This window comes from Oncorhynchus tshawytscha, linkage group LG06 (assembly GCF_018296145.1).
Source record: "Oncorhynchus tshawytscha isolate Ot180627B linkage group LG06, Otsh_v2.0, whole genome shotgun sequence".
In the NCBI taxonomy this organism is placed as follows: Eukaryota; Metazoa; Chordata; class Actinopteri; order Salmoniformes; family Salmonidae; genus Oncorhynchus; species Oncorhynchus tshawytscha.
This window is the reverse complement of record NC_056434.1, coordinates 63,043,477-63,059,036: the sequence shown is the minus strand read 5'-3', so window position 1 is coordinate 63,059,036 and position 15,560 is coordinate 63,043,477. Positions and strand designations below refer to the sequence as shown.

General features: G+C 45.3%; 1 protein-coding gene across 4 annotated transcripts in view; it reads left to right on the top strand.

The window, feature by feature from the left end:
• Window positions 1-15,560, top strand: part of LOC112252846 (inositol polyphosphate-5-phosphatase A) — a 277,551-nt gene that overhangs the window by 259,125 nt on the left and 2,866 nt on the right. For 2 of the 4 annotated variants that reach the window (XM_024424512.2, XM_024424511.2), the window contains exons 13-14: window positions 11,085-11,196; window positions 14,941-15,009. In XM_024424512.2, the coding sequence (XP_024280280.1) occupies window positions 11,085-11,196; window positions 14,941-15,009 (181 nt within the window). Of the gene's footprint in view, window positions 1-11,084; window positions 11,197-11,536; window positions 12,053-14,940; window positions 15,010-15,560 lie in introns of those variants that run through there. The other 2 variants (XM_042323491.1, XM_042323490.1) reach the window with 2 other exon arrangements.

The following is a 15,560-nucleotide window of genomic DNA, read 5'->3' as shown; positions in this document are numbered from 1 at the left end:
CACGGTGTTTGTGTTGGTCCAATGTTGCGGCGGAGAGCTCCCCAACCCTGAAATGTGGAGCAAACATTCAGGGAGATTTATTGATAGCAGTTTGTGTGGCTGATCTTTGTGAATGAAAATGGAGGTGTCTCTCCTCTTTTCCTGCCTTGTTTTGCCAAGTCTCCCCTGACAACGGTAAACAAATATGGCTGAGCGGGGGAGGTATCATTACATTTTATTTATTTTTTCCAGTGAAATTAAAATAACCTGACAGCTCTGCCAATCTCTGCGTCCGTACAGCCCCGTAACACTAGGTCATGTGACCTTAGCCCCATGATGCCCCTCTTGACCTCTGCCCTTGTGTCATTAATACTCGAATAACTCTTAACTCTAGCTCCCTGCCGATAGTCACTAGTTTATATTGCCCTCGTTAAATATGTTTGGCTTGTCACCTATTTGGCTTTTCACATATTGGTCATTATGTAGAACAAGATAATGGCATTTGGCCGGGAGATAGGAAATGTGGGACAGGATGGAACAGGGGCCTGGCCTGTATGACGCTCACCAGTGCTGTGTGACTGCAGCCTGGGGACAAAGGCTCTCAATTGGCCTGGTGAGGCTGAGTGATACCAGACCTGGGTTCAAATACTATTTGAATTAGCTGGGCTTGATTGAGCTGGTCTGGTGCAATGGAACCAAGAGAATACTTGCAAAAGTACAAAGCCCACCCATCTGGCACTTCAGGACTAGAGCAAATGCTAGAAGTGTTTGAAAGATTTCAAATAGTATTTGAACCCAGGTCTGATTGATACTAAGGTTTCACCTCGCCAATCCTCTGTACTGCCCAAACATACGACTGACACTTATTGGACAAACCTATCATGAGTCATGTCACAGCAGGCAGTCAAACATTAAACCCCACATGAAGAATGAGTAATGGGTGTAGTGGCTTTGAACGGAGTCCCCGTGTTGAAGTCAGTACATTTTTCATGTGAGGTTAAAGCCCAACTAAAGAGGATGTTTTCAACGGTGCACATTTGACCACATCGTTTCCAATTATTTCCACCATTATGAATACAGATTATTCACAGTGCATTATACATCACACACAGCCACCGGTGGTTCATAGAAACTAAACTGTTTAGGTAGCTGAGCCAAGCCTGGGCGCCTGACTTTGTCTGGAAGTAGGGGTTCAGAAGCTTGGGAGGGTGAGGGTCTTGACTTTTTTTTTTTGCGCCGTTGTGTGGAGCATTGTCAACATGAACACTTTTTTAATTGACTTGTCTCAGCAGCGTACATACTTGATGCAAAGAGGGTAGAAAAGGCATATTTGGTCGATATTACTTACCCAGCCAAGTAGACAGACCCCGGCACCAGGATAAAGTGACTAAGGGAGCAGTTGGAATCGGTGAGGGGATGCAATTTCGGGGGGGTTACTGCATTAGAATTATATTGAATTCTGCTTATATCACTCTTTACCACCACAATAAACATAAGGTTCAATCAAATGCAGAGACCATTGAGTGCTTTTGAAGTGACAGGTTGGTGTGAAATCTGTAGCCCATCTTTGCTGCGCTGTTCCAGCACAATGAACAGCACCCTACACACTAAAACCAGGCCTAGTAAATATAGACGACAAGATATGTAATAGGTGAATTACCCTACAGCCTATGTGAATGCAGCCGTACACACAGCTGTCATATCAGAATAATGCAAACTAAATGCTGAAAGTAGTAGCCTAGTTATTCATGCAAAACAAAATACTGAATAGCAGTTTGGCTTAGAACACCAACACAACTACGAATGAATGTGAACAGATCAAAACGGCGGTAGGCGTACTATAGATCGATAAAGGCATGGCACAATCTTTATTTTGGCTAGTTACATTAACAGTAAACAAACACAGTAAACAAAAGGAAAATACAAAACAGCCTACTACAGCAAGATGCAGCCATGCACAGCTGTCTTGCCAAATAAACAGGCCTATAGACCCGCTTCAAACATGAAACATCATGCAGCTCATGAGTTCAAGCAAAACGTTGCAATATGGCACAATACACTTCTTTTGCTCAAATGCGACCTACCCGTGTGATCAATTAAGCAATGCCGACCTACCGTAAGCACGCTTCCAAAACGTACAGTTCCATGTACAACCACGGAAAAGCAGTATGCTACTAAGGAAGCCTACATTCGATTTCAATGGTTATCTATTTCTACAATGAAACGTAGCGATATGTAGCTCTACCCAGGGGCGTAATTTGGGTTCTTGCATTGGAATCATGTTGAATTCTGCTTATATCACGCTGTACCACAATAAACATGAGTTCAAATGCCGAGACCATTGCTTTTGACCAGGAAGGCACAGGTTGTCGCGATATCTTCGTTGCGCTCTATCAGCACCACAGCACCATAGTCTAGTAGTCTGAAAATATAGTCTGGCTAAAGAAGTCATTTTGCCATTCCGTACCCAAGGTGTTTGCAGAAAATGACACCACTGGCCATGCCACCAAGATTTTGATCAAAACCAACCAGCTAGATTTTACTTACCTTTTCAGAAGAGTTGAACTTTCTGAGTAATCGATAATTCCATTCTCCCCAAAATCTTCTTTTAAGGTCCCCCTCAAATGCCAGTTGGATTAGTTGAGCTTTCCTTGGGTGTAGAATGCTTTGTCTGTGCTGACTGATCACGTTTGTCAAAGTGGGAAAATAGTTCTTGCCAGCTGCCTGTCATTAACAAGTGTTGACACCTCAGTTTCCATAGCACTCCGAACTTGTTTTCTTTTTACAGTGCAATGTATTTCAAATAGAGGTTGACCGATTATGATTTAACGCCAATACCGATTATTGGAGGACCAAAAAAGCCGATACCGATTAATCTGCCAATTTTTTTACTTTTTTATTTGACATAATGACAATTACAACAATACTGAATGAACACTTATTTTAACTTAATATAATACATCAATACAAATTGATTTAGCCTCAAATAAATAATAAAAAACATGTTAAATTTGGTTTAAATAATGCAAAAACAAAGTGTTGGAGAAGAAAGCAAAAGTGCAATATGTGCCATGTAAAAAAGCTAACGTTTAAGTTCCTTGCTCAGAACATGAGAACATATGAAAGCTGGTGGTTCCTTTTAACATGAGACTACAATATTCCAAGGTAAGAGGTTTTAGGTTGTAGTTATAGTATTTATAGGACTATTTCTCTATACGATTTGTATTTCATATACCTTTGACTATTGGATGTTCTTATAGGCACTTTAGTAATGCCAGTGTAACAGTATAGTTTCCGTACCTCACTCCTACCTGGGCTCGAACCAGGAACACAACAACAGCCACCCTCGAAGCAGCGTTACCCATCGCTCCACAAAATCCGCAGCCCTTGCAGAGCAAGGGGAACAATTACTCCAAGTCTCAGAGCGAGTGACGTTTGAAACGCTATTAGCACGCGCCCACTAACTAGCTAGACATTTCAAATCGGTTACACCAGCCTAATCTCGGGAGTTTATAGGCTTGAAGTCATAAACAGCGCAATGCTTGAAGCACAGTGAAGAGCTGCTGGAAAAACGCACGAAAGTGCTGTTTGAATGAATGCGTACGAGCCTGCTGGTTCCTACCACCGCTCAGTCAGACTGCTCTATCAAATATCAAATCATAGACTTAACTATAACATAATAACACACAGAAATACGAGCCTTTGGTCATTAATATGGTAGAATCCGGATTATTATTTCAGTGAAATACGGAACCGTTCAGTAATTTATCTAATGGATGGCATCCCCAAGTCTAAATATTCCTGTTACATTGCACAACCTTCAATGTTATGTCATAATTACGTAACATTCTGGCAAATTAGTTCGCAACGAGCCAGGCTGCCCAAACTGTTGCATATACCCTGTGTAACAGTTTTCTTTAGGTGAAGTAGAGGCGGACCAAAACGCAGCGTGATTATATTGATTCATGTTTAATAAACTAAGATTAACATGAACACTACAAAACAATAAACGTGGAAAACCAAAAACAGCCCTATTTGGTGCAAAACACAGAGACAGGAACTATCACCCACAAACACACAGTGAAACCCAGGCTACCTAAATATGGTTCCCAATCAGAGACAATGACTAACACCTGCCTCTGATTGAGAACCATATCAGGCCAGACATAGAAATAGACAAACAAGACATCCAACATAGAATGCCCACTCAGATCACACCCTGACCAACCAAAACATAGAAACATACAAAGCAAACTATGGTCAGGGTGTGACAGTACCCCCCCCAAGGTGCGGACTCTGGCCGCAAAACCTGAACCTATTGGGGAGGGTCTGGGTGGGCATCTGTCCGCGGTGGCGGCTCTGGTGCTGGACGTGGCCCCCACTTCACCGTAGTCTTAGACCGCACCTTGTCCGCTTCCATGGCCTCCTGGCCACGGCGACCCTACTTAATGACCCCACTGGACTGAGGGGCGGCAGCTCGGGACAGAGGGGCGGGACAGAGGCTCGGGACAGAGGGGCGGCGGCTCGGGACAGAGGGGCGGGGGCTCGGGACAGAGGGGCGGGGGCTCGGGACAGAGGGGCGGGGGCTCGGGACAGAGGGGCGGGGGCTCGGGACAGAGGGCTGGGGGCTCGGGACAGAGGGGCGGGGGCTCTGGCGCCTCTGGGCTGAGGGGCTCTGGCAGCAGCGCCGGGCTGAGGGGCTCTGGCAGCAGCGCCGGACAGGCGGGAGACTCCGGCAGCAGCGCCGGACAGGCGGGAGACTCCGGCAGCAGCGCCGGACAGGCGGGAGACTCCGGCAGTGCTGGAGAGGAGGAAGGCCCCGGCAGCGCTGGACAGGTGGAACGCACTGTAGGCCTGATGCGTGGTGCTGGCACTGGTGGTACTGGGCCGAGGACACGCACAGGAAGCCTGGTGCGGGGAGCTGCCACCGGAGGGCTGGTGTGTGGAGGTGGCACTGGATGGACCTGACCGTAAAGGCGTACTGGAGATCTTGAGAGCAGGGCTGGCACTAACCGCCCTGGCTGGATCTTCACCCTAGCCCGGCAGATGTGGGAAGCTGGGATGTAGCGCACCGGGCTAAGCACACGTACTGGGGACACCGTGCGAACCACCGCATAACATGGTGCCTGACCAGCACCACGCTCGCCACGGTTAGCACTGCTAAGAGCACTGTAGTGCTGAGATGGCACAGGACATGCAAGGCTAGGGAGATGCACAGGAGGCCTGGTGCGTGAGGCTGGCACAGTCTTCACCAGACAACTAGCACGCACCTCAGGACGAGTATGGAGAGCTGACCCAGGTGTCATCAAATCCTCGACACGCTCCGTCGGGGGAATTCCGTGTCTCATGCACCAACACAGCAACTCCCTCATATCTCTCTCCTCCAATTTCCCCATTAACTCCTTCACAGTCTCTGCTTCGCTCACCTCCAACACCAGCTCTGGTTCTGAGCTCCTCCTTGGCTCTTCACGATAAACGGGGGGAGTTGGCTCAGGTCTGACTCCTGACTCTGCCACACTCCCCCTGTGCCCACCCCCCCAAGAAATTTTTGGGGCTGACTCTCTGGCTTCCGTCCGCGCCGCTGTGCTTGCTTCGCCAACCTCATTCTCCTGTAACCTTCCGCGCACTGCTCCATCGAATCCCAGGCGGGCTCCGGCACTCTCCCTGGGTCGACCGCCCACATGTCTATTTCCTCTTTTCGCTGCTGTTGCCCGTTACCACGCCGCTTGGTCCTGTTGTGATGGGTGATTCTGTAACGGTTTTCTTTAGGTGAAGTAGAGGTGGACCAAAACGCAGCGTGATTATATTGATTAATGTTTAATAAACAAAGATAAACATGAACACTACAAAACAATATACGTGGAAAACCAAAAACAGCCCTATCTGGTGCAAAACACAGAGACAGGAACTATCACCCACAAACACACAGTGAAACCCAGGCTACCTAAATATGGTTCCCAATCAGAGACAATGACTAACACCTGCCTCTGATTGAGAACCATATCAGGCCAGACATAGAAATAGACAAACAAGACATCCAACATAGAATGCCCACTCAGATCACACCCTGACCAACCAAAACATAGAAACATACAAAGCAAACTATGGTCAGGGTGTGACACCCTGACTATGCGTGCAATGAACGCAAGAGAAGTGACACAATTTCACCTGGTTAATATTGCCTTCTAACCTGGATTTCTTTTAGCTAAATATGCAGGTTTAAAAATATATACTTTGTGTATTGATTTTAAGAAAGGCATTGGTGTTTATGGTTAGGTACAGACGTGTAACGATTGTGCTTTTTTCGCAAATGCGCTTTTGTTAAATCATCCCCCTGCGTTGCATTGATTATATGCAACGCAGGACACGCTAGATAAACTAGTAATATCATCAACCATGTGTAGTTAACTAGTGATTATGATTGATTGATTGTTTTTATAATATAAGTTTAATGCTAGCTAGCAACTTACCTTGTCTTCTTACTGCATTCGCGTAACAGGCAGGCTCCTCGTGGAGTGCAATGAGAGGAAGGTGGTTAGCATGTTGGACTAGTTAACTGTTGCAAGATTGAATCCCGGAGCTGACAAGGTAAAAGTCTTAACCCACCGTTCCTAGGCCGTCATTGAAAATAAGAATGTGTTCTTAACTGACTTGCCTAGTTAAATAAAGGTGTAAAAAAAAAACTGCCAAATCGGTGTCCAAAAATACCGATTTCCGATTGTTATGAAAACGTGAGATCGGCCCTAATTAATCCGGGGACCTCTAATTTCAAATGCTCCTTGCTTGATGCGGGCCTTCCGAATCTTTTGCTTGCTTCCAGTCAGAATATCTGCCTTGGATGAAGGCTTTGTCTGCGTTAGCATTGGACCCAATACAGAACTTTTGACATGGGAACCAAAATTGTGCATCTGCAGTAACTGAGTATTGCAGCTACTCTGGTCATATGAACCAGTTACTCTTAAATTGACATTGTTGGACAGAAAACCTGTGGCTAGGGTAGAATTCTAGGCTAACCTGGGCTTGCTGTCTCTGTTCCAAGATCGTCAGGAACAGTCGGAGTTGGAGGGGAATGTGGAGCCATTATCCTGGCGGCACTTGTGGAAGGGGGGTAAGCACTTCACAGAGAGCTAGCTGGAGCTCGGCAGCATCATCGCTGCTGGGTTTGGTGGCGGCCTCTGTGTGATTTGGTTTCTGATATCCATTGTGGCAGATTAGCTGGTTAGAGCTAAACACTCTAGGCTAATAACATTAACGCCTTATACAGCTAGCTAAGAAGCTAACTAAACTCTAGTGGTGATGAATTTGGTTGAAGCAGCTTCAACTGTAAACTTGACCCATTCCTTATAAATCAAAAATGACGGTGGCGTTTTTACGTCATTCACATAGCCTACCACAAACGGTGCTTTTTATGGAAATGAATTTTATGGAAACCCGTTCCAGTGGCTTTTTATATGCCCGCTACACACACACACACACGCTCTGTCCATGGTGCTGACACAGCGCAGCAGAGATACGGATTTCGCGGCAACCTGTCACACAATCTTTTGAACCTTTTAGCTATTTTTATATAGGGACATGGGGGGGAAAATGAGGTGGCACAATATTCAACTGAGAGGTCTAAGTCCCCTTTTGCCCCCTCATGGAGCCGGGCCCATAAGCAGAACTGTTTTATCCAGACACAAATATCCTGTGTTTTTTCATTTGGTTTAACAATGTTATTTAACCGATTGAAGTTGGGAAAATATATCGCAAAAATGCTGAATGGTGTTAAATGCCTGTAAACAGTTTGGGGAGGAGAATTATTTCATATTTAATCACGTAATATTAGGCCTACTGAGTATTTCTCACTATCTACTTGCGAGAGCTACTCATTGACAGCCCGCGAGCTACCGGACATGCAGTTTTCTGCCAAGGTGCAACCTTTGGTAGGCTGATGGACGGCTACTCAAGTTTGCGCTACAGCGACGCCAAATCGGAGATGCCCATGCTCATCATGGTTCTCACATGGAAAGTGAAACGATACAATGAATTTGCTATTGGTGATCGCAGGTCAAATTATACAGTATGTAACAACAACACCCCTGGACCAACACCATCGGACAACGATACGAATATAACAGCACAATAAAATAGACAAACACGTTTCTTTTGCAGGTGCTTTTTCATTTCAAACATCAGTGGTGCGACGCGTGCTTTCTAACTGCACTGAACCATAACTGTGTTGCCAGGAGCAATGCAAAACGTTGAGTGGACGAAGCCGTTCGAACTGAGGCGATTGGGGAGAGGGTGCAAAATGCATTCTGTTAATTATTATATCATATATCAAATGGACACATCTATGTTAATGCAGACTAGCTCAAAACGTTGCTCATCATTGAAATGGAGGAGGAAATGAGTTGCCCCTTACAGACTCCAAGACATAATCCATTCTGATATCCCGCTCAAACATTGCAAACTCAAAATTTGGCCCTATCATCTCACAACATACTTCAGTCTGGCGCCTGGTCGGTATTGTCACTCGTTTCTCTGTCCATGTGTACCTGTTTTGTGTACCTTGTTTAAAAAATAATAAAAACATTTGATCACAAAAAAAAGAAACACAGAAAATTACAAATTACCTAATGGATCATGGTAATTTTCTAGTAAAAAAAATTGGGGGGCGCAAAAATGTTTGCACCCCTATTTTGAAAGTGGGGGTGCAGCTGTTCCATTTGCTATGGAGCCAGTTGCAGTACCACCACAGTAGCCTGCCTGAGGGACAGAAGTTTGGCCAACGGACTGGTGCTCGTGCATGTGCTTGCATGCGCAGGCTCTGTCTCACAGCGAGCATGGGACACTGTCATACACACAGGTGGGAGATTTGTTGAGTTTATCAGCTCGGCCCCATTAATTAGTGTAATTAGTCTTGCTGCGGGCAATAAGTGCCCGATAGGAGCTCCGGCCCGTACGCCCACTCGCCCCGTTTGCTTTCAGATAAGTTTGTGAGCGCCTTAATCGGACACATTAATCACACAGCACTCCCCAAAGCCGCCACTCTGGTGTTTGCTGTTGCATTAGGACCTGTTATCTCAATTGGGGCCATTGGAGGGTGGGGTGAGAAAGGAAGAGGAAGAGGAGTGCAAGACTGCCTCACAGTTTAATTGCCATTGTTGAGTATTGTTCATCATTTTATACAAGGATTAATAATCTTTTAAGATTGCTATTTTATCATCAGAAACCGTGATGGTGGTTTTGTTTTTTTAATGTGCTCCACAGCAATTTGCTATGAGAGGTTGAGTACTCCTTTATATTTCCCTTACAATAGAGAGATAGCATAGTAATTTAGGGCCAGTTCACTGTATGGACTAAATGAAGAGTCTGTAGCTAGGCCACCCCTGAAGATGGCTTGATCCCGAGCCACTTTGATGACTTTGCCCTTTTCCACCAGCACCCTGTTTTTCTCTCTGAGCCCTCTTTATCCCCTCTCTTCTTTATCCCTCTGAAATACTTTCATCCTCTGGACCCATCCTTCATCCCTTCTTTAGCATACCAAAAACCTGCTGCATTTCCACATGCTTAAAGTGCCATTCATGCTAATTGGAGGCTGTGTGCTCTGTAAGGAGCCTGTAAGGAGCCCTCTGCAGGCCTGTTTGTTCACCCAGCGGGGGGTGCTGTGTGCTGGCCGGATGTGCCCCCCCCTCCGCCACTGTCCCATAGTTCACAGTCTGTGTGTCACACTGGTCGCCATGGCACAACTGTAACATTGCCCCCTGTGCTGTGGCAGCTGTCCCAGTGCATTGTGTATGTGTGCGCGCGTGTGCACGTATGCGTGTGTGCGTCAGGGGGGGTGTTTACCAGGCCTCTGTTTGCCCAGTTGGTTCCCTGCCTGGCTGCCTGAGAGTAACACACTCTGCCTTCATGGCTGCCATGTGACAGTGTATGTTGCCCTGCTTTGCACAGCATGGCTGATTGGCCTAAGGAGGTGCCTGTGTGTGTACTCGCAGCCACTAGTTAGCTAGGTAAATGTGTCTTATAGCTGTGTGTTAACAGGACAAAAATATTTAATCAGATGGACCCATCTGACTGACTGATTGGAGAATACTAGGAGGGGTCTCCAAGTCATTACATTATAGCAAAACACCCCCATATGCATGCACACACACACACACGCACACAGAGACACACAGAAACAGAATAATCACACATGACATTTACAGTATGTAATCCCAGATACAAGTCTTATTATACCCAAGCTTCTTGACAATAGTGCTTTGGATAATATAGGACGGCTGTGGTTATTTTGTCATGAGTTTTTCTGGCCCCGGGCGAACGCATGTTGTGTTACGCCACGGTGAGCCCCTGTGTGTAGCACTGAAGGAACAAATTGGATTGGTATTACAGTATGTAAAGCCTCTCCTATCCTGATGAGCCCCGCAAACAAATTGGATTGGTGGCATGTAAATCTGATGCAGTTTGATGAGCTGGAGGGCCAAATTGAATTTCCAACAATGTAAATCTGTATCGGTTCGATGGGCTTCCCGGCGGGCCCGGCTACTTAAATCATCCGATTGTATCTGGTAACGGGAGGAACAATCTCACTTGGCCATTTGCCACAGCACTAATCTCTTTTTGATGGCTACATAAGGATGTAGCTGCTGTACATTTCTGAGAGAGAGAGAGAGAGAGAGAGAGAGAGAACACAGAGACTGAAACTCCCTCAGCTCTGGCTCTTTCTTTTTCCCTCTCTTTTTCTACCTCTTTCTCTCCCCCTACAGATCACACTCACATACTCACTCAGCTTCTTCCGCAGTGAGATAGTCAGACCCTGTACAGTTGGCATGGCTCTTTCCTCACAAGTTTGCTCTGATTGAGCCATCCTTCCATGTGTGTTCATTCAAAAGAGTATTTCCAGAAAGTCAAAGCTGTGTATCTAATTGGATTCGGTGTTTTCTCCTCTTCTGTGCTTTAGCCTCAAACTTAGAAACTCAATTTGCAAAACCAAACTCATTTGTTGGCTATGCCTTTTTACACAATCTACTTTAGAATACACAGAATTGTCTTTTATGGACCATTGTTCTACGAACTGTATGTTACTGATGGTTGTGTTTTTGGGTTTGTTTCCACAGTTATCCGTACAGTGAAGACAGTAGTCAGGGAAAGCAGTACATGGACACCAGATGCCCTGCCTGGTGTGACCGCGTCCTCATGTCTGCTACAGCTAAAGACCTGGTCTTAAAGGTGAGTTTAACCTTGTATATATATAGCCAGAGACCTAGCCTTAAAGGTGAGTTTAACCTTGTATATATATAGCCAGAGACCTAGCCTTAAAGGTGAGTTTAACCTTGTATATATATAGCCAGAGACCTAGCCTTCGCATACACACGACGTCTGGCCAATAACAGTCAGTGGCAGACCATCACCCTGTGGTTATTTCTGAATCAACATGTAGAATCTTGGATTGCCATCTGGGATGTCTTCACACCCTTGGTCTATGGGAATCTACTATAACGCTATCCCTCTATCACATTCCAACTCTCTCCTCCATTCTCTCTTTTTCTTCCACCCACTCTGCCCCCAGATGGAGGAATGTACTGTGTGTGAATATTCATCCGGAAGACTTAAGCCCAGTTGTCTACACAGACAGTATATATATCCCAGATCTTATCGAGTGCCATTGGGCCATAATGGCTCTATAAATCTGGAGCTCTTGTGCTCCCTCTGTCTGCTCATTCTCAAGTCAACACATTGGCGCAGCCCAAAGCTGGGGCCCACCACCCTGCCCAAATCCAGGAGAGGCATTGTAAACTATCAACCAATCTGCCACCTCCGCCCCTCTCCGTCAGCACAGCACCAGATTGGGCTCCAGACTGTTGTCTTTCCCCAGTTGTTTGCTGTTCCCGTCTGGCTATGACGTTTAGAGAACATGGCGAAGCTGGAGAAGTGTACCCTGGGGTTGGATAATACAAAACTGTTTATAATACCTCTTTAACACTTAGCAACTACACAAAGTGCATTTCCTAACATGTTTACTAATAAATATATATATATATATATTTTTAATAAAGCCCTTTTTACATCAGCAGATGTCACAAACCCAGCCTAAAATCCCAAACAGCAAGCGACGCAGATGTAGAAGCACGGTGGCTAGGAAAAACTCCCTATAAAGGCAGGAACCTAGTAAGAAACCTAGAGAGGAACCAGGCTCTGAGGGGTGGCCAGTCCTCTTCTGTCTGTGCTGGGTGGAGATTATCACAGTACATGGCCGTTAAGCCCAGATCGTTCTTCAAGATGTTCAAACATTCGTAGATGACCGGCAGGGTCAAATAAGTGGTTGTCAGCAAGTCAAATGTCAGTTGACTTTTAATAGCCAAGCTTTCAGAGGTCGAGACAGCATGTGTGATAGTGAGTGAGAGAGAGAGAGAGAGAGATAGTCGAAAACAGCAGGTCCGGGACAAGGTAGCACGTCCGATGAGCAGGTTAGGGTTCCATAGCCGCAGGCAGAACAGTTGAAACTGGAGCGGCACAATGACAAGATGGCACGCCTCGTGAACAAGTCAGGGTTCCTTAGCCACAGGCAAAACAGCATAAAAACTGGATCGGCAGCACGACCAGGTAGACTGGGGATGGGGACAGCCAAGGGCTCAGGTCCTCTGGGTGGAGGGAGGGGGAGGGAGGGAGGGAGGGAGGGAGGGGGGAGGGAGGGAGGGAGGGAGGGAGGGAGGGAGGGAGGGAGGGAGGGAGGGAGGGAGGGAGGGAGGGGCGGACTGACCCTAGCCCCCCAGCACATAGACTATTGCTGCATAGATAGATACTGGAGGCTATCAGCCTAACTTACCATTTTCCATGATACTCCAACTTTGACAAATGCATCCTTTTTTCTGTTTTCCCTGTTGGTTGCAGTTGTCAGCAAAGGAGTGGGTATAAATCTGTCATTTCAATTTACACTCAGATGTCCCATCTTTCCTTTAATCAGCCCAATGAATAGACTACGTTTCTCCACCTATTTGATTACTGTGGTTTTTAAGGTGACAAGAGGAAAAATGTGTTTTGTCTGAAAATGCACTCTCACACTTGATTAAATTGGAGATAGTCCCTGACAAGAGAACTGTTGGAAGGCATCTGATGTGATTAATGAGACTAGGCCAGCTCTAGATTAAAGTGAAGGCAGCCACATCGACATGGCATGGCAGGTGTTCAGTAGGTAGAAAATGGTTAGAAATGGGGTAAAACAGAGAGATACTGTCTGAACTTGTCCTAAATGAAAACGCCTATTTTTGCTTTCCGTTGCAAAACGCTTTCCAACGGTGTGCACTATTGAACATTACCCTGTATGGGGAGAAACTGGCCGGCTGTCCATGGAGAGGAGAGACCCTTTATTGACCACAACACCAGAGCAATCCCTTCTTCCACAATAGCACTTATCTTCTGTAGCAGTGCCTGCCATTTATCTGATGGTCTCCGGGATAACAGCGCAGTACAGTAGTCCACTCCACAGTGTGAGTCTGCTCACAGCCACACACATCTTTGAGCCCCAGTACACAGGCGGGAGGAGGAAGTTGGCTTTCCTTTGTCCTGAACAAATGAGTCATTTTTTTTCTGTCCTCATCTACTGAGGCTATACAGGAAGGTTTGGCCTATCCCCCTTTCCAAAACGCTTGCCCTCGTCTTTGTTTAAAAGTATTTTTATTTAAGAGCCACCAAAAAGCCTATCAATTGTTTCTATAAATAGTAGTTCTACAATTGATTTACTTTCTCAATTACAGGTTAATTGTTTAGAATTAAGGGAACGGGCTGAGTCTCCTTATGTTAAAATGTTCACAGATTGGCTGATGATGCACTGAGCATACACACACACACACCACAGACACACACAAACACTCAGTCACCCCCGGGCAGCGTTACAGATTGTTGAGACATGGGCCTGTAAACAGGCGTCCGAGTGGCATCATCTATCATGGCACGGTCGGTTAACTCGCCATCATGTTATTTTCTGCTTGCCGAGCCCTAACACGCCAAAGGTTGCCCGCCGCCTTCGCGGCACAGCGCCGAAGTGTGGAAGCGCGGTAATGAATGCTCAGCGGAGCGAGCGCTCTGTTTCTGTAGGAGGGCCCTGGTAATTTGTTTATCTGTCTAAAGATTATGCAGGCCGAAAATCCACAGTTTTATGCTGCCTTTGTAAATTATCAAGTCTGTATGTGATGAATGTATCCAGGGCTGTCTGCAGCAACTCAGGCATTTGGCAGGCGGTTGGGGAAAGTGCTAGAGCGTGGCCCCTCAGAGAGTCGGAGTGAGGTACCCCACCGCGAGGTGCACGCCAGCGCACCGGTGACCTTAGACTAGCAGGATAGGTTTGAAGTTAATTTGGATTTAAGTTTATGGGCCATTCTGAAGCTACTCTTGTGTTACTTCTCAAGTGGCGGTGTTATTCACCTAATCACAGCTGACCGCTGACTATTTAAAAAGGATTTAGTTCTACCAGATAAATATGATTTATTATACTCTAGGCCTGAGATGAATGTCTGTGTTTGACACTTCCTTTGTTTGAGATATGGAACATGATTCATTCATATACTGAATCAGTGCATTTGTTTGGGAGGTAAATATGGTCTTGGCACAGTTCACGTCTACTCACTCAATTCAATCTTCAAGGAAATGGTGCAATATTGAGTTTTAAAGGTGTATTTAACACCATTTAAACCCTGTTGTTAGTTATAAAGAAGGCATATGCATTCAGGGGTAGGCTAGTACTTTAGGACCAGATTTACTTATAGCTCACGAAATGTCTAAGATAATAAGATTCATCTAGTAACATTGTTCAATTTTAACAAAATAAACAAATGTTTACCTCAAAATGGCAACGAATACAATTATTTTGCACTCTGGTAGGAATATTGTCTCTCTCAATTATGTTTATTGTTTGTTTACATGTTTATACTACTCTGTATTCAGCGTTGTGATAATGTCTTGCTTTTTTTTTCTCAGCCTGAAAATGAGGAGAAATACTTGGTCTACGACAATATAGGGCCCAATGTCTGCATGGGGGACCACAAGGTAACATCACAGGCCTAGCCCACTTCTGGGTTGTAATTGTGTTGTGCCTGTTTGTGGGGGTGTGTTTTGTCTGTCTGTAAGGATTTGTGTGTGTGATTTGGCTGTGTGAGATCAAGTACATTATTTCATCACGTTCTACTGTTTCAATTGAAAACTAAGAGTTTGCACTATTGAAATGTAGGGTTTCCAGTCATTTTCAATGAATGCTATTCTGTATTGTCCCTGATTTTGAAGAATATGACTCGTAAATTAGATTAGTACGACTACCTTACCTTTATCATAACCAAAACAATAGTACTCCATTGACCTATTACTTCAATTGCTTATGAACACATTCTGCATGTGTCTATAGTGAAACCAAAAGTTGGCTGTGAACAGTCATATTGTGATCAGAGGTTCTTTTGTCATGCTGACTATATAGACAGTATTTAACAGAGGTTCTTTTGTCATGCTGACTATATAGACAGTATTTAACAGAGGTTCTTTTGTCATGCTGACTATATAGACAGTATTTAACAGAGGTTATTTTGTCATGCTGACTATATAGACAG